Source organism: Rhinatrema bivittatum, chromosome 9 (assembly GCF_901001135.1).
Source record: "Rhinatrema bivittatum chromosome 9, aRhiBiv1.1, whole genome shotgun sequence".
In the NCBI taxonomy this organism is placed as follows: domain Eukaryota; kingdom Metazoa; phylum Chordata; class Amphibia; order Gymnophiona; family Rhinatrematidae; genus Rhinatrema; species Rhinatrema bivittatum.
This window is the reverse complement of record NC_042623.1, coordinates 177,580,172-177,599,993: the sequence shown is the minus strand read 5'-3', so window position 1 is coordinate 177,599,993 and position 19,822 is coordinate 177,580,172. Positions and strand designations below refer to the sequence as shown.

Genomic DNA, 19,822 nt, shown 5'->3' with positions numbered 1-19,822 from the left:
TGTACATACCCAGATCAGTCCAGACTCCTGGGTTTTGCATCCTTGCCAGAAGATGGAGATAGAGAAAGTTTTACTGACACTGCTACATAATCACGTGTGCCACCTGCAGTTCCTTAGTTTTTCTCTGCCTCCGGCAGATGGCAGCTGGTGCAAAATCTGCAGTTCTGCAGTCAGGAGACTATTTTGGATTTATGAGCCTTCCTCCCAGGGGTTTTTTGGTCTTAGTGGATCCTTCCCTGTCTGGTCAAGGTGGATGAGCTGGGGGTTGGTGACCTTCTTGTACGCTCGCTCCTTTCTTTCTTGGGATGTAAATTTGGTGGTTCAGATCCCACCCCTTCACGAGGCTGCTGAGGCAGCTGCAGGCTCTGGGCTGTTTTTCTTTCAGTCTGTCTCTTTTTTTTAATTTGGTTGATTTTCTTTTTTGTGCTAGCAGCTCTGTGTTCCATTCTAGGACATAGGTAGTGGTGCTTCTGGGGCTAAGTCTTCGCAATGAGGCAAGGCTGATCCACTCCGCCATTCCTTTTATAGGGGGTATTTGGTGCGGTTTTGCGGGGAGTGGGCCAAAATTACCCAGGATCAGTGGGTCCTCAGTGTAATAAGAGACAGCTATGTGTTAGAATTTGCTCGACCCATCCTCAATTTGTTTCTAGTTTCCCCCTGTGTGTTCTTAGACAAGCAACTTGTGGTGCAAGAGACGCTGGACCGGTTGCGGATGTTAGGGGCAGTAATTCCAGTCCCCCAAGATGAGCAAGGCAAGGGAAGGTATTCTGTTTACTTCGTTCCAAAAAAAGGAAGGACTTTTCACCCAATTCTGGACTTGAAGCAGGTAAATGCAGCACTCAAGGTTCTGCAGATGGAGACTCTGAGGTCGGTAATAGCAGCTGTGCACAAGGACGATTTACTGGCTTCTCTGGATTTGACAGGCGTACCTACACATTCCCATTCAGCCAGATCATCAGTGGTTTCTGCACTTCATGGTTCTGGGTCAGCATTTTCAGTTTCAGGCCCTTTCCTTCAGGTTGGCCACTAAGGTTATGGTGATGGTGGTGGTGGCTTTGCATCACGAAGAAGTTCTGGAGCACCCCTATCTAGATGACTGGCTTATCAGGGCAAAGTCGGAGGACCTTTGTTGCAGGTCGGTGCAGAAGGTGATCAGTATTCTGGAGTCACTCAGCTGGCTGGTGAACCTATCAAAGAGTCAGTTGGTGGCGTCACAATCCCTGGCATATCTTGGAGCTGTGTTTGACACTGAGGGACAAGGTGTTTCTCATGGAGGAGTGGGTTCTGAAGTTGCAGGAGAAATTTGGCATTTATTGGGGTTGCCGGTGCCCAGAGTCTGGGATTATTTGCAGGTTCTGGGTTCAATGGCTTCAACCCTAGAGTTAGTACCATGGGCCTTTGTGCCTATGAGACCTCTGCAGGGAGTTCTCTTGGCTCGATGGAACCTACTCTGAGGAATTTCATCTTCTCTTGCCCTCGAGGATATTGCATGGGATAGCCTATCTTGGTGACTGCTAACTTCCAATCTGGTTCATGATGTCGACCTGGAAGTTCCAGATTGGATAATTCTTACTATCGATGCCAGTCTCTCTGGATGGGGAGCAGTTTGTCAGCAGTCTACTCAGGACAGCTGGTCCGCAAAAAAGGCTTCTTGGTCTATCAGTCACTTAGAGACCAGAGCGGTGCATTTAGTTTTACTTGCGTTTCTGCCACTGATGCGAGGTCAGTCGGTGAGGATCCTGTTGGACAATGCAACGACAGTAGCCTACATCAATCGGCAGGGAGGAACTAAGAGTCAAACAGTGTCCAAGGAAGCTCAAGAGCCGATTCTTTGGGCAAAGCAACACCTGGAGCGGATAGCAGCGTCTCATATCACAGGAGTAGAAAACGTTCAGCTCCCATTCCGGGGGAATGGGAACTGTCCGAGACAGCAATGCAGCTCATCTGCAAGAGGTGGGGCTGTTCCCATGTGGATCTACAAAGGCAGCTTGGTTTTTCAGTCTGAGAAGAGAGCACGGGGCCGAGGGCGTCGATGCTCTGGTGCTGCCTTGGCCTCTGGAGATTCTGCTTTATGTTTTTCCTCCTTGGCCTCTAGTAGGCAAGGTATTGTGGCGGATAGAGACATCCGGATGAAGTAGTAGCAGAGTGGTCACGTTGGCTGTGGTTCAAGGATCTAGTCAACTTGGCTGTGGGCGGTCCGTTCTGCTTCGGCCATCTTCTGGGCCTTCTTCGGTAGGGCCCCTTAATTTCAGACCAGGCTATTCACTTTTGTCTAGCGCCATGACTTTTGAAGAGCAGTGATTGAGACGCAGGAGGTACCCTGAAGCGGTTATTGCTAGTCTCCTACAGGCTATATGAATGTCTGCTTCTCTTTTGTATGTGAGGATCTGGAAGGTTTTTGAGTCCTGGTGTATCGCTAAAGGGGTGCAAGCTTTACGATCTATGGTGTCTCATATCTTGGCCTTTCTTTGGGAGAGTTTGGTCAAGGGTTTGACTTTCAACTCTTACAGTCCAGGTAAGTGCTCTTGGTTGCCTATGTCTTCTCATCCAGACTTGATTCGGTTTCTTCAGGGGCTAAGAATTTGTGCCTGCCAGTTAAGAGAGTTTGTCCATCCTAGAATCTTAATCTCGTCCTCTGTGGTTTGTGTAAGGCACATTTTGAACCTCTTAGAAGAGCAACGCTTAAGGATTTGACCCTTAAGTTTGTTTTTCTAGTCGCCATTTGTTCAGCTAGGAGAATCTCTTGAGTTACAGGCTTTGTCTTGCCAGTATTATAGATGAAGAGGTGTGAGGAAAATGGTGTTAAACTAATATAATAAGGGGAAAAAACCTCAGACAGTGCACCCAATTGAATGTCACACAGACAATTTCTAATGGTGCATAAAGCCACTTGGCTGCCATCACTAGAAAAAAAGGCGCCGGAACCCTCGCTGAACGACCTCCTGCAGTTGATCTCCTGCCGGCGCCATTTTCCGTACGAAAACGATTCGCGGCGGGAAATCGCTCCCTGACCCCCGCTGGACCTCCAGGAACTTTTGGCCAGCTTGGGGGGGGCCTCCTGACCCCCACAAGACTTGCCAAAAGTCCAGCGGGGGTCCGGAAGGACCTCCTGCCGTCCAATCGTGTTCGTCTATGGCCGCCGCCATTTTTCGGCGCCATTTTGGAAAATGGCGCCGGCTGAAGACAACAAGATTCAGTAGCAGGAGCCCGTTCCGGACCGCTGCCGTTCCGGACCGCCACTGGACCCGCAGGTTATTTAAGTCATTTGGGGGGGGGTTCGGGAGGGTGGGGGATTTAATTTAAAGGGTCGGGGGTGGGTTTTAGGGGGTTTTAATGTGCCGGTTTTGCGATTTTACGTTTTTTCGATTTTTCACGATTTTTCACGATATTTTACCCCCCCCAAACGGCAACAATACGATTCCCTCCCCCTCCCAGCCGAAATCAATCGTTAAGACGATCGAGGACACGATTCACATCTCTAGTGCTTATGCTGTTTCCTGTTTTCTTCATTTTTGTTTTTTTCTATTTCTTGAAAGAGTTCTTTTAGGTTTTATAGCCTCACTTCACATTTTAACCATAATGGTAGTCGTTTAGCCTTCCTTCCACCCTTTCTAATGCATAGAATACATCTGGTCTGGGCTTCCAAGGTGGTATTTTTAAACAACTTCCATGCCTGAGCTAAACTCTTAACTTTTGTAGTTGTTCCTCTTAGTTTTTTTTTTTTTCCTAACCCTTTTCCTCATTTTATCATATTCATCTTTTTGAAAATGAAATGCTGTCGCTATAGATTTCTTTAGTGCGCTCCCTCCAGTTATTCAGTCAAACCTGCTAATGTTGTGATCACTATTGCCAAGTGGTTCCAACACTGTTACTTCTCGCACTAGATCCTGTGTATTACTAAGGACCAAGTCTAAAATAGTTTCCCCTCTTGTTGGTTCTTTTACCAGCTGCTCCATGAAGCAGTCATTTATTTCATCTAGGAATTTTACTTCTCTAGAATGTCTTGATGGAACATTCACCCAGTCAATCAATACTGGGGAAATTGAAATTGCATATTATTACTGTGCTGCTGTTTTTGTTAGCTTCCCTAATTCCTTTTAGCATTTCATGTCTGTTAGTTCACTCTGGCCAGATGGACAGTAATACACCACTACAATTTTATTCCCCTTTTCACCTGGCTTGGTTGAGAACATCAGACTTATGGAAAGACGTACATGTTAAGCTGGTAGATGTTCCATGTTCAATAGAAAACGTGTTCTGGAACAATGAAAAAGAAACCATTGACCTTCTAACAAATCACTGCTCAGTCCTCCAAACATTATTTATTTATTTTATTTATTTATTTATTTATTTATTTATTTAAGGTTTTTTTTATACCGGCATTCAAGAACTCGTTCTCATCATGTCGGTTTACAGAAAAACAGGGGTGCAATAATATAACCAAAAACATAAATAAACGTGGAGAAGAGAAGCAGTTACAATTAACAAGGGCTAATGAACTGGGATAGTAAGAAATAAAAGAGATAGAGGAGGATAATTATATACAATTGTACAAAGTAAATAAGGAATCCACTATATATACAAGAAAACAAAATAAATATGGAGTCCACTATATACAGCTACTAGCATAGGAATTATTGATGGATCTTGTTAGGTGCAGCTATTTACACTATGCACTATATACAGCTATATATATATACACTATATACAGCTACTAGCATATATATACACTAGCATATATATACACTATATACAGCTACTAGCATAAGAATTATTGATGGATCTTGTTATCTGCAGCTATTTCTGAGCAGCAGTCTGCTCATAGTAAATATCTACCAAGGGAAGCTTGAACGATTGCTTCCAATGCTATACTTTTTGAGGCCCATATTCAGAAGATTTTTCTGATTTAAGTTTAGATGTTGGCCGGACAAAACTCAGGTTTTAAATACCCACCGCTGACTGGGTGAGTTTTAGCCGGATATGTCTTTATTCAGCTAAAACTTATCCGGAAATAAAAATGTAGCTGAGGGTATTTTGTGGATGGAGCTAACCGTAACCAGGTATGTCTGGTTATATTGGAGAGTAGTCTTATCGAGGTAGATGTGTACCCAGATAACTTAGAAATTATCTGCTTATATGCTGACTATAGTCAGGTAAGTTAGAAAAAACAAAACACACTCCGGAGGCTAACAACCCTTGATTCGTTCCCCGCTTCAACTTCCCAAAATTATTTTCCAAATGTAGGGGTGTGGCACCTGGTTCTTCACTCCAAAATAATTAAAAGAAGTCTCCGGGCCTTGCCAGCCTAAAGCTTTTCCCAAAAATATTAAAATTCAAAGTCTGCCTCTGGGCTCCCTCTTACCTACCACCTGGAACCTCATAAAACCCTAAGGGCATGCCTTTACTGTCCTAACATTAGCCGGATAACTAAAATATAGCAGATTTGATTTTTTTCTTTGAGTACTTTTCCTACTAGTGTGTGTTCTTCTGGTTCTAGGATGCATCCTACCAATACTCAGTATGTGCAATTGAGCAAGGAGCTCACTGAGACGCAGGAGGAGCTGCGGCTGTTGATGGAGCAGCATGGCTCTTGCAAGACAGAGGCTAAAAAGGTGAGCTTGTTTAGAAAATAATGGTTACCTGAGGGGATACCATGTTAATAGTTTTCAAACCACATTACAGAACAGAGCTCTGTGATTTGGACTGAGACTAATCTGACCATATTCTGGTAAGTCTGGTTTTTTACATACCTTGTGCTGTAGGACATATCTGATCAATTGATAGTTAAGCAGAACTATCCATAACAAAATTGCCTGAAAAATATGCAGTGGACTAGTAAAGCAACCAGGAATATCCTTCTTGCCCGTGTTGCATTCATTACCAGTCTCTCTTGCTGTGATGCTTCATTTATCCCAGGACAAGCAGGATGCTAGTCCTCACATATGGGTGACATCGGTAATGGAGCCCTATGTACGGAAAAACTTCTTTAAAAGTTTCCATGAAACTTTTGACTGGCACCAGAGTGCCTACTGAGCATGCCCAGCATGCCATGATATTCCCTGCCACAGGGGTCTCCCTTCAGTCTTCTTTTTTCCGCGAAGCAAGTAGCATCGCGGCATAATTGGAGTCCTGTGGTGAATTCACCACTTTAGAAAAGTTTAACTTTTCGGGAAAAAAATCAATCCCACCGCAAGGGTTTCCCTTCGTTTACACCGCGGTAACTTTTTTTCCCTTCGGTTTCCGGCCGGTACCGATATTTTTTGGTCATCGCCGTCGACGGCTGTCCGGCAAAATGGCCTCCGGGTTCAAAAAATGCCCGAACTGTGCGCGGAATATGTCGATAACCGACCCGCACTTGGAATGTGTTCTTTGCCTAGGCAAAGATCACAATGTACAATCGTGTACTTTATGTGCGGAGATGACCTCAAAAGGCCGTCGTCTCCGCGTTGAAAAAATGGAGCAATTGTTTAATATACAATTGCTTCCGAAGGCATCGACTTCGGTTCAGCCATCACCATCTGGATCCGTCCGACAGGTACTACTGAAGAAACGTCGTCCGGAGGCAGGAGACGCGTCTACGCCTTCACCGTCAGTATCGTCGAAGGCGTCCACTTCTGGGAGTGAAAAACAGAAGGAAAAACATCGTCACCGGCATCGACGACGCCTAGCACTGATGACCGAAGACCCATCCACAGGTACGGCCTCACCCGCAAAGATACCTCGGATGAGTGCGGAGGCTTCGAGGCCTACTGATCCAGGGCGATCCCCACCGATATCGGTGCCGGGTTCCGTACCTCCTCAGGGCTCTGAGGGGGTATCGGCATCGCCATCACCGCCTCCCTCCATAGCTGCTCTGGTATCACCAGCTATGAGAGTGGAACTTGACACATATACGTCAAGCGGTGCACCAGGCTCTGCGCGATGCGATTCCGCCACAGCCATCGACACCTCCATCGATGCAGATTCCGATGCCGAGAGAACAATCGCCATTGAAGCCGCCGGCACCGACGATGCCACGGGAACCGCTCCCGATGCCTACCCCGGCACCCTCACCGGTGCCACCGGTGACTATACCGATGCCAACAGAGGATGTCTCGATGCTACATCCATTTATCACAAAATTAGACTGTCCTGGATATTTTATCAAACAAAACACCAGAAGAGCCTATTCCAGGCCCCTCTGGAATACCAAGACCTCCAAGGCCTCATTCTCCTCTGTTACCATCAAGGCCTAAGGAGCCTTTGCTAGTGCTAGTCACTCACCACACTCCACGGGATATGGCTACTGACACAAGCTCAGAATATTCTTCAGATGGAGATATTTTTTCAGAACCCTCTCCACCTGACGACCACAGGAAGTCACCTCCTGAGGACCTTTCCTTTACAAATTTTGTAAAGGATATGGCTGATACCATCCCCTTTCAACTACAAACGGAGGTGGATGCAAGGCAGAAAACATTGGAGGTTTTGCAATTTGTAGATCCTCCTAAAGAAATGTTAGCAGTACCTGTCCATGAAGTTTTTCAAGACCTTCAGTACAGGATATGGGAACACCCAGGATCAGTTTCAGCAGTCAATAAAAGATCAGAGGCAACTTATTTGGTACAACCTATCCCAGGTTTTCAAAAATCACAGTTGCCACACCAGTCAGTTGTGGTAGAGTCCGCCCAGAAGAAGGCGAAACGACTGAAATCTCATTCATCTACATCACCTGGGAAGGAAAGTAGATTTCTGGATAATCTAGGACGCAAGGTTTTTCAGGGTTCCATGCTGGTATCCAAGATAACATCATACCAGCTATATATGAACCAATATCAAAGGAACCTGTGGAAGCAGGTTCAAGACCTAGCTCTCTCTCTCCCTGAGCAGTATCAAGAGCCATTCCAGAATATCGTCCATAAAGGCCTCGAATCAGGAAAACACGAGGTCAGAGCTACTTATGACTGCTTTGAGACTGCAGCACGACTTTCTGCTTCAGGCATAGCTGCACGCAGATGGGCATGGCTAAAGGCCTCTGATCTTCGTCCAGAGGTCCAAGAACGGTTGGCTGATCTTCCTTGCTTGGGGGACAACCTTTTTGGAGAGAAGGTCAAAGAAGCTGTGGCGACTATGAAAGACCACACAGAAACACTAAAGCAATTATCCTTAATACCTCAGGATACTCAACCTTCCACAAGGAGGATTCCAAAGCGTGATACCAGACGTCCATATTACCGTCCACGCAGATATTATCCCCCAGCAAGTAGACCCAGAACAGCCCGCCCACCTCAATGCCAACAACCTAGGCAGAGGCCTGCAAGGGCATAACCACCACCACAAACTGCCACTACATCTGGTTTTTGAAACAATTCAGAGAGCAGCGGCCTTATCAACCCATTTCCACACATACCAGTAGGGGGTCGAATAACATACTTCCAAAGCATTTGGGCCTCCATAACCACCGACCAGTGGGTGTTATCCATCACAGCTTACGGTTACAGACTAGATTTTCTTACTGTTCCAAAAGAAAACCCACCACTTCCATCTTGGACAGTAAATCAACATTCCATAATTCTTCAAACAGAATTATCCACCCTTCTGAGAGCCAGGGCCATAGAACCAGTTCCTGGACCTCAAAAGGGCAGAGGATTCTACTCCCGCTATTTCCTAATTCCAAAGAAAACAGGAGGCCTTCGACCCATTCTAGACCTCAGAAATCTCAACAAATTTCTCAAAAAAGAAAAATTCAGGATGGTGTCCTTAGGCACCATTCTACCTCTTCTTCAAAGGGGAGATTGGCTCTGCTCTCTGGATCTTCAAGATGCCTACGCTCACATTCCCATCTTTCCTCCTCATCGCCAGTACTTGCGATTTCTGGTAAAGGATCAACACTTTCAATACAGAGTGCTGCCATTCGGCCTTGCATCAGCCCCACGAGTATTCACAAAGTGCAATGCTGTAGCAGTGGCACACCTCCACAAACAGAGAGTGCATGTGTTCTCTTATCTGGACGATTGGTTCATCAAGAGTCAAACAAAAGAAGGAGCTCTCACGTCTCTCAAGCTCACTATCCAGGTGCTTCACTCCTTGGGATTTCTCATCAACTACCAGAAATCCCATCTGTCACCAACTCATCTTATACAGTTCATAGGTGCAGAGCTAAATACTGCAATAGCAAAAGCTTTTCTTCCAAGAGACCGTGCTCAAACACTTGTCCTCTTGACTCACACTCTTCGAAATCAGTTCCAGGTAACAGCTCACCAGTGCCTCATTCTTCTAGGGCACATGGCTTCCACAGTTCACGTAACTCCCATGGCCAGATTGACCATGCGACTACTGCAATGGACACTCAAAGCACAGTGGATACAGGCCACTCAACCAATGTCCACTCCCATTCATATCACACCAGAGCTCAGATCTGCACTCATCTGGTGGACATCAATGAACAACCTGCTCAAAGGCCTACCTTTCCAGCAACCAGTTCCACAAGTAACCTTGACTACAGATGCATCCACCTTAGGGTGGGGAGCACACATTGGTCATCTAAAGACAACAGGGCAAGTGGACAAACCTCGAAGCCTCTTTTCAAATAAACTTCCTGGAGCTTCGAGCTATACGCTATGCGCTGGCTGCGTTCAAGGACTGCCTATCACACAAGACTGTTCTGATCCAAACGGACAACACAGTAACCATGTGGTACATCAACAAACAAGGGGGGACAGGTTCTTACCTCCTTTGTCAAGAAGCCTCACAAATTTGGGACTGGGCCCTGACACACTCAATTCTTCTTCGGGCCACTTACCTAGCAGGCATCCACAACATAGTAGCAGATCGCCTCAGTCGTCAGTTCCAACTGCACGAATGGTCCTTGGATCCAGCAATAGCATCCAAGATCTTCCAACGCTGGGGTCAACCGACGATAGATCTCTTTGCATCCCATCTCAACTACAAAGTGAACAATTACTGCTCTCTACTCCGACAGCAGAACAGCCTACCAAAGGACGCATTTGCTCGCCATTGGAATTCAGGCCTATTATACGCGTATCCACCGATACCACTCATAACCAAAACACTAGTGAAGCTACAACAGGACAAGGGGACTATGATACTCATAGCCCCATATTGGCCTCGACAAGTATGGTTCCCCACACTGCTAGATCACTCAGTCAGGGATCCAATTCGCCTGGGAGTAGCTCCCAATCTCATATCTCAGGAACAGGGTCAGTTGCGCCATCCCAACCTTCAATCCCTGTCCCTGACAGCATGGATGTTGAAAGCTTGATCTTACAACCTCTCAACCTTCCATCCTCTATATCTCAAGTACTTATAGCTGCACGTAAACCTTCCACTAGGAAGAATTATTCCTACAAATGGAAACGGTTTACATTGTGGTGCACTCAGAAAGATTTAGATCCTTTCACTTGCCCAACTACCTCGCTACTAGATTACCTTTACCATCTCTCAGATTCTGGTCTTATGACGTCATCTGTAAGGGTACACTTAAGTGCAATCTCAGCTTACCATAACAAGCTGGGAGACGCACCTATCTCCACACAGCCTCTCGTCAGTAAATTCATGAGAGGCCTAACTCACATTAAACCTCCAGTTCATTCCCCAAGCAGTCAATGGGACCTGAACGTAGTATTAACTAGGCTTATGCGTTCTCCATTTGAACCCATACATACCTGTGACCTTAAATACCTTACTTGGAAAACGGTATTTCTCATAGCCATTACATCAGCTAGAAGGGTCAGCGAACTACAAGCGCTAGTCACATATGAACCTTTTACAAAGTTCCTACATGACAGGGTAGTCCTCCGTACACATCCAAAATTCCTTCCTAAGGTTGTCACGGAATTTCACTTGAACCAATCAATAGTTTTACCAACATTCTTTCCTAGGCCTCATTCCCATCAGGGTGAAAGAGCCTTGCACACTTTGGACTGTAAGCGTGCGTTATCCTTCTATTTAAACCGCACAACAACCCAAAGAAAATCCAGTCAGCTGTTTGTATCCTATGATCCAAACAAACCAGGTAAAGCAGTGGGTAAACATACTCTGTCAAACTGGCTAGCAGATTGCATACAATTTTGTTATGAAAAAGCAGGCCTTACTCTTCAAGGGCGAGTAAAAGCACACTCAGTCAGAGCAATGTCAACTTTAGTAGCACACCTTCGCTCTGTGCCTATTCTGGACATTTGTAAAGCAGCAACATGGAGTTCTCTTCACACTTTTACAGCTCACTACTGTTTAGACAAAGAGGGAAGACAAGATTCAGCCTATGGACAATCCGTCTTAAAGAACTTGTTTCCAGTATAATCCCAACTCCTTCTACATCCAACCTGCTGTGATCTTCGGCTGATTCATCTCAACAACAATACTTCACTGTTGCTTCACTACAAAATGACTCAGCCTCTAGCTTGCTAATCACCCATATGTGAGGACTAGCATCCTGCTTGTCCTGGGATAAAGCAAAATTGCTTACCTTGTAATAGGTGTTATCCCAGGACAGCAGGATGTAGTCCTCACAAAACCCACCCACCACCCCGCGGAGTTGGGTCCGATATGTTTTATTATTTTATTTTTGGCTAATGCTAATTGCTACAAAACAAGACTGAAGGGAGACCCCTGTGGCAGGGAATATCATGGCATGCTGGGCATGCTCAGTAGGCACTCTGGTGCCAGTCAAAAGTTTCATGGAAACTTTTAAAGAAGTTTTTCCGTACATAGGGCTCCATTACCGATGTCACCCATATGTGAGGACTACATCCTGCTGTCCTGGGATAACACCTATTACAAGGTAAGCAATTTTGTTTTTTCTTTGGAAGGAAACAGAGCAAGTGTCCCATGGATAGTGTTCTTAAATTTTAAATCATGGAGCCCTTGAAAAGTATCTGCATGGTGCACTGGGGCAGATACTTGCACCAGAAAGAGCAGTTCCCGCTTTCAAAAATATACATTTAATATCTGCCACTTCTAAAAAAGTCGTCCTCGGGACATGCTAACAGCACTAGAACTGATATTTTTGGCAGATTCTCTTTTCTGGCTTCATACTCTTTCTGAAAAAACAGTGAGAGCAGGAGTATCTCAGCAGTCTTCACCCATTTTCTGCAGGAATTGGACCTAAATAAATAAATCTTACTGGGCAGATGTCTGACTGCTGTCCTCTGTTGCCTCTTCTCAGCTTAGGGAGCAGCTGGTGCAGGCAGAGCGGACATACAGCAGCAGCTTGGAAGGAATGAAAGAGGTGGTCTCTCAGCTGACACAGGAGCTGCATCAACGAGACATTTCCAGTGGCTGCAGTTCTGATGCAGAGCGACAGCTTCAGGCAGAGGTGGAGCGGAAAGCGATGGAAAGCAGGGTAAATCTTCAGGCTTTGTCTCTCATGCCAGTGATTGCTACTAGTGCCTGGAGACTTAATAAGAATGGGTACTTCAAAGAACAAGAACAAATGAGAGTAAAGAATGTTTTTGCTAAAATATGTTATTGTTTCAATCGGAGAATCAGTTTAACAATAAGATAATTTTGTGCTTATAGTGGCCATATTTACATTATTTACAGCATAAGAAGGAGTTGTAACATAGTGTTTAGAACACTTGGCAATTATGCAGGAGAAGTCTTGGGACATGAGTTCAAATCCAACCTTGCTGTGGATTTGGTGGCACCTTTAAAAGTTCCTTTATTTCTCTGAGGACAAGTAGGATGGCAATCCTCATACAGGGGTAACATCATCCAATGGAGACTGGTACAGAAAAGTTATGTCAAAGTTTCTAGAACTTTGACTGAGCCTCTCTGAGCATGCTCATGCATGTAATATATTGCACGTCCATGCAGGGTTCCCTCAGCATGTTTTTCGACTTTTTGTTGTATACCGGATTCGCACAGTTGATGCAGGGTCCTTCCTGTTTCTCCCTGAATTGTCTTAGCCAGAGTTTGACGGTTTTGGTAAGTTTCCTTTCACAGTCAATTCCACAGGAGGGCAGTGCACTCGGTGCCTGCTGGCCATCGAGCACCATTGCCATTGATTTTGTTATTGCATCCTTTTTCTTTTGAGCTTCCATGTCCTCGTCGGGTTTTAAGTAGTGCACGAGGACCTTGTCTATCATGAGGATCCTCATGATAGATGTGTCTTCTGCTTGAGGGCATCGCATGATGTCTGGGGTTGCAGCAACTGCATCAAGATGGACCTCTAAAAGGGTGTAAGATCTGGCTCTATAAGATGGAGTGCCTTTTTGGAATGGACAAGACCAATCCATCAGCATCGGAGGCATCTGCATCAAGGGACCTCGGAGCCACACCAATGGACACCGAGCTATCAACTTCTGCGGGGCCATTAGTTCCATTGGCGTCAACAACTTCCAGGAACGCTGAAGACAAGCCATCACCTGCCTCTTCCAGGTCAAAGACATCTGGTTCATTGCCTTGAGCCTCGGCACTGGGGAAGCACCGATCCAAGCATCGAGGGACGCCAAAGAAACATCAGCATCGGTCCTCATTGATGCATGGTGCCGGGCACGAGGATGCACCAACTTCAGTGGTAATGCCCCGTAAGTGACCCTGTGGTGATGAGATCTGATCCTCCATTGATCCTAATGCCCACCACCGATCCTCCTCTCGAATCCAAAGAGGCTTTGTTTATACCTCCTGGGTCCCACCAGCCTTGGCATTGGTGATCTTTGAGGAGGAGCTGGAGAGGCTCGTGCAGTTGGCCATGCGTGGTCTCAGACTTGTGGCACCAATGGCACCAGGGCCGGCATCGTTCATCCTCGAGTCGCTGCTTGAGTCCATGCATGCTGTCATCGGGGTGCTACTGACAGTCACTGGTGTCAGTACCCAGGTCCACATCAATGCCTGGTGGTTTACAAAGGTTACATACATAAATAATTATAAAATTAAAATTAAGATACATAAATTAAAATATATAAAACACAAAAGAACTTAAAACACAACCATCATATCATAGATATCATAATAATAAACTTAATGCTAATAACATTAAACAATAAATGAGATACATAAAACCATCAAAGTGCTTCTGCCTGAACATACCAAGTTGATATTACAATAGTCAGTTGTAAGCAAGTTTGAATAGATTTGTGTGTTAGATCTTTTTGAATATCTTTAAATTAGACTGTTTTCTAATGGCCATTGGTAATTTGTTCCAGAGTGACACCTCTGCTACAGAAAGCGTGCAGTCCCTGGTTTCTGCTAAGTGAACAAGCTTGTGACTTGGAATGTCAAGTAGGCATTGACCTTCTGACCTTAAATTTCTGACTGGTCTGTGCAACTTCAAAGGAAGATTGGGCAGTCATTGTTTAATGTATTATGTATGATAGTTAAGATCACTGTTGGAATAGTAACCAATACAGTGATTTTAGAACTAGGATAATATGCTCAAATCTGGTAGTACCGGAAATAATTTTAGCAGCTAAATTTTGAATGGCCTGAATTGCTTTTATGGTATACTGTGGTAATCCTAAGAACAAGGAGCTACAATAGTCCAAGCACGGAGGACTCCGTGCTTGTGCCACCAACTTGAAGTTTTCAAGATCCAAATAAGACTTTAAATGCCATAGCATTCGAAGCTTCCAGTAGGATTTTTGTACCAATAACTTAGAATACTGTTTGAGGTTGAGATTAATCTAGAATAATTCTAAATTCTTAGGGCCGGATTTTAAAAGCTCTACGCGCGCCGGGCCTATTTTATAAAAGCCCAGTGACACGAGTAAAGCCCCGGGACCCGTCTAAGTCCCGGGGCTTTACTAAAGGGGCAGGGAGGGGGTGGGGCCATAGGCCTCCGACACAGCGGCCTGGAGGCAGGCGCAAAAGGTATAAGAATTTGGGGGGGGGTTAGAGTAGGGCTGGGGGGGGAAAAGTTAGGGGAAGGGGTGGGAACCTTAGGTTAGGAGGAACAGGGGAAGGCAGCGTGGGCTCGGCGTGCGCAAGGTGCACAATTGTGCACCCCCTTGCATGCGCCGACCCCTGTTTTTATAATATGCACACGTCTGCGTGCGCATGTTATAATATCGAGCAAATCACCACCAATTCACGTGAATCCCAAATAATGTCAAATTTGAATACTATGGCTGAACGTCAAACATAAGAGTCACAAGTGCAAATAGTGTATCGTAGTTATAGTAGAGATGCAGGATATTGATGAGCTGTCATAATAGGCTTCATCTTATGCATGAATCCGCTAGATGAATAGCCTTATATTTAATCATCGGTCAAAATCCAAAAAATTTTGTTTGATGTTTTTTCTTATGCAGTGTGCAAATCGTGCAATTATTTTAAATCCAATTACTTATCTTAAAACCTCGCTGAAGCCAGGAACAGTAAACATGCCCGACATGGAACCATTTTTCGAACTCCCGTTGTTCTTTCTCAAGGGCTTAGTTCAGCGTCTACGAGAACAATGCATTCATGTCTCAAAAATTGTTTATCTACTATCATAAAATTAACAGACAATTGTTTGAATCTAGTGGGCATAATATCAAAGAAATATAGCATGGCTAGGCACTTACTGTAATTGTAGTCCGTCTTGATTTCAAATTCAGAGATTTGTGTAATGGCGTTTCCGCGTGTATTTCCTGTGAACTTACCAGATGTGGTGTCATTAATATATGCATAAATGACGTGGGTACAATTGTATGACGTACATGACCTCAGGTGAGTGTGTACCATTCCACCACTAAATTCAAACCATTAGGATGGACTGTATTTAATTTAAAGATCCAAAATTGTTCTCGATAATTGAGCATTGCTTTGCTGTTACCACCTCTAGGATTTATTTCAACCCGTTCAATCACTCGCCATTTGATATCTGAAAAAGTATGCTGATGATTTACGCAATGGGCAACAATGGGAGCTTGAAGTTTACAGGTTGTCAAGCAACTACAGTGTTCCACTAATCTTGTCTTAATGGCACGTTTGGTTCTACCTACATATAGTAGAGAACATGGACATTGTAATATGTATATTACATTAGTGGAATTACAATCAGTGCAAGAATGAGCTTTGTGAATCTTGCCTTGTGGATCTTTCCAATCTGAACCCATAATAGTTTGATTACAAAAAGAACATTTTGTACATGCCCAATGACCAACTGAATTGATATTTAAATTAGTAGAACCAGTGTGTAAGTAAGAATTAGTTAGGAGATCCTTTAGATTTTTGCCCCGTTTATATGCAATAATAGGGGGGTCTGAAAAATCGAATGCACTTTTAAAATAGGCCAGTAGGACAATATCAGTTGAGCAATTTGAGATGATAATGAGGAAAAGGGCAATGTGCATACTTGTGCCGCTGTATCCTCTGATTTGTTGTCCAACAATAACCAGTCTCTTGTAGCATTATATGCCCGTTTATATGCTCTTTTTATGTATTTGTATAGATATCCTCGTTGTAAAAATTTTTTTATCATTATTTTAGAATGTAAAATGAAATCTTTTTTATAAGTGCATATCCGACGTAGCCGCAGGAACTGGCCTATCGGGAGATTTTTGCGGAGATGAAACGGGTGAAAACTAGTAAAATGTAAATACGTATTTCTTGCACAGGGTTTTAATTATAAATTGGAAATTAAATGTTGGTCTTCCTTTTCGATAAGAATGTCAAGAAATTCAATCTTCCGGGAGTTGAAATGTGTGCGCGCCGAGTAGCGCGCACACATATATGCCCACTCGCAGGTCTTAAAATCTACCCCTTAGTGTGAGAATTTTTTTGGAATAGGGCAATCCTGAAAATTAAGAACACAGGGAAATTGATTCTCTGTTTTCTTGCTGAGAAAAAAGAATCAGTTTTCTTTAGGTTAAAGACAGGTCTATTGTGAATTAACCAACTTTTAGTAGTTGAAAGATAAATTGCTAAAAGATTTAGTGTAGCAAGTGTATCAAAATAACGGCAAGAAAAAATGTATGTCGTCTGCGTAAATGTAGTAGGAAACCCCCCAGCCCAAAGATGGCTGTCCAACAAAATTGTGTTGATATAGACCAACAACCAAATGACAATATGGTATGTCAACAAGCAGGGAGGAATGGCATCGTATTTCCTGTGTCAGTTGATGTTCCTCTATAACATAAATGCCCAGGAGCTGTGGCATCCTCCTGTGTATGAGAACAAGATGCAGCTCACTCTAGAGCTGCTCTTTTCTGGTCTTTGGAGTGGTGTTCAGCTTGGTTCTCACCCCTCCCCCCTTTGAGACATTTTGTTACAGCAATAGTATTTGCTTCCTGAGCTAGAAGTTAAACCTAGTGCAATTTGATATGCTCCGAGTCATGTGCTAGTCTCTGCTTTCTTGCTGTTTTTGGTTTCTGGATTAAGAAAGAGCTTGCAGGACTTATTTTATTTACACATTCTTGTTCCTGTTTCTGCTGGTCCACATAGGTGGTATCAGTTCAGCTGGAGACCCTGAAGCTGGAGAATCACCATCTTTGTGGGATCTTGCAGAAACTGGAGTCTGGTGTGCTCAAGGTACGCAACCAAGATCTGGAGCTGTACAGATTTTACTGTTCATTCAATGTTATATTTAGTAGTGTCTCTGTTATACAAAAGTATCTACAACTGAACAATTCCTAATCAGGTGCTTTTTATTGATGCATTGGATTATACAGTACAACTATAATGACATGAAGTACAGGTAATAACCATTGGCAAAAAAGATGATTTTGGGTGTAAGTAGATGCAGTGGTCATGGGATTAGACACAGCTTGTAGGTGTGAAGATGGGTGTTGGGATGTGCCAAGTGTGGAAGCAGATGCAGTATGTAGCTATAGGAAGAGCCTGGTGAGTGTGAGAAAGAGAGCTGCTTGCGGTTACTCCTAGACATAAACTGTTGAGTCAAAAAAGCTTCAGACTTTTCTTTCTAGGTCTCCTTGTAGCATACTGGGCCTCCTGATAGCATACATTGCCTGCTGTTGTACTCAGCTGTTGCCAGAGTAATACTGTGAGAGATGGAGCAAGCATATGTCTTAGCTAAACCTGCTTAACTACTGTTAAGAACAATCCCTGTGCACAGGATGGATAGGAAGTGTAAGACAAATTTGAAAAAAAGAGGCATTTCTGAAGAACCAGAAGCCCACACCGAGATAGATTGTACTCTTATAACTAAAGATCTCAGCAGTGCTGACTTTAGGAATGTGTAGCACCCTGGAACATGGAAGTAATCGTCTTGGGGATGGGTCTAGGGCAGTCACTCCTGTTCATTCCTCGCCTTAACTCGAAGAATAGCCTTAATCCTCAGCAGCAGTAATAAAGGAGTAGGAGGTCAGGCTGCAATAGGGAAAGAATGAATTAGAGTGTTTAGGTAAGTTGGATGTCTTCTCAACAGTATTGCAACATGAATTCACAGGCATTTAAAAAACTGGTAGACATTATCAAAGAGGTATTAATAGTTTGTGAAGGAGTGGCCCTAAAACCCCTCCTTAATCTGTATGGACCATGTATCTCACATGCAATCACACTCTGTCCCTCCCTCCCACATGCAATCACACTCTCTGTCCCTCATTCCCACATGCAGACACATACTCTCTCTCTCCCTCCCTCATGCAATCACACAATCTCCCTCATGCAATCACACTCACTCACTCCCTCCCTCCCACTTGCAGTCACATTTGTACTCACTCACACACACACCCACACTGGCTCACAACACAGACACAAGCTCACATACCCACCCACCACATACACTCTCATTGCATTGGCCTCTTCTCAGCCGCCAACAGGATGAGGTCTGCTTATGGCTGCTGGTTCCTCTGTCTTTCTTCAGCCACCGCAGGCATAGCCAATGGGGCCTCTTAATCTTCAGCCATCAGAGGGAGATGTGCTGGTGGCCACCAGATCTTCCTGCTCTCTTCCGTGGCAGCCTCCCATATTGTTGAGTGCATGGCAGCAGGAGTTGCGTTTTAAGGAAACATCTGCTGCCGTGGGGCCGGTCTCATGATAAGAGCTGTGAGGCTGGCCCTGTGGCAGCAGGAGATAACATTCCGTAAATACAACTTCCGCTACTGGGATGCGGAGGGGGCTGTATCTTAACTCTAAGCTGCATGTACACATCGGCAGCAATGGGGGCCACTCAGCTGCTATTCAATGCTGTGCTGTACCTCTGCTTCCATGCCAGTAAAAATGGCCTTGCGAGCCACAGGTTGCCAACCCCTGGTCTATTCTATGCATTCCTGCCAATTTCATTGTCAGGACTGTCCAGAAGGTCTTCAGAACAAGGCAAGGGTGATCTTCTTAGCCCCAGCTTGTCCATGGCAAGTATGATAGCCATACCTCCTACATTTGTCAGTTTAGCCTCCAGTTCCCTTGGAGCGAGTCCGACTCTCATCACCCAAGAGAGTGGAGACTTTGCTATCTGAATCTACCATCTCTGGTCCTTATAGTGTGGATGTTGAACATGCAGTAGTTTCCTTCTTATTCCTTCCTAAGTAGGTAGAAGATGTGGTGATTTCAGCCAGGAAGTCTTCAACCAGAAAATCCTATAGTTTCAAGTGGAAAAGATTTTCTACATTGTGGCACCAGCTAGCTGGATCCCTTCTCATATGGCCCAAGAGACTTTCTTCGATACCTTTTCTTTTTCTTGTCCTCAGACCTCACCATGTCTTCAGTTAAAGTACACCTCGGCACCATAGCGGCATATCATCAGCAAGAGGACAGGCTACAATCTCTTTCCACCCTTTAGTATCTAAATTAGTATCTAAACCCATCACAAATCCTTACTTCCCATCCTTATCTCCCCTATAACGCAACTACTTGGCCTCACCACCCTTTCCCTCATCCTCTTCAATGCCCATTCCTTATCCAAAAAAATGCACCTCCTAGACGACCTCATCCAAGACCACAA

At 44.5% G+C, this 19,822-nt stretch overlaps 1 protein-coding gene across 5 annotated transcripts in view; it reads left to right on the top strand.

The window, feature by feature from the left end:
* The window catches only part of CEP63 (centrosomal protein 63), a 152,895-nt gene that overhangs the window by 103,148 nt on the left and 29,925 nt on the right, over window positions 1–19,822 (top strand). For 4 of the 5 annotated variants that reach the window (XM_029616158.1, XM_029616157.1, XM_029616156.1 and 1 more), the window contains 3 exons: window positions 5,498–5,612; window positions 12,164–12,340; window positions 17,365–17,451. In XM_029616158.1, the coding sequence (XP_029472018.1) occupies window positions 5,498–5,612; window positions 12,164–12,340; window positions 17,365–17,451 (379 nt within the window). The remainder of the gene's footprint in view (window positions 1–5,497; window positions 5,613–12,163; window positions 12,341–17,364; window positions 17,452–19,822) is intronic. The other variant, XM_029616159.1, reaches the window with a different exon arrangement.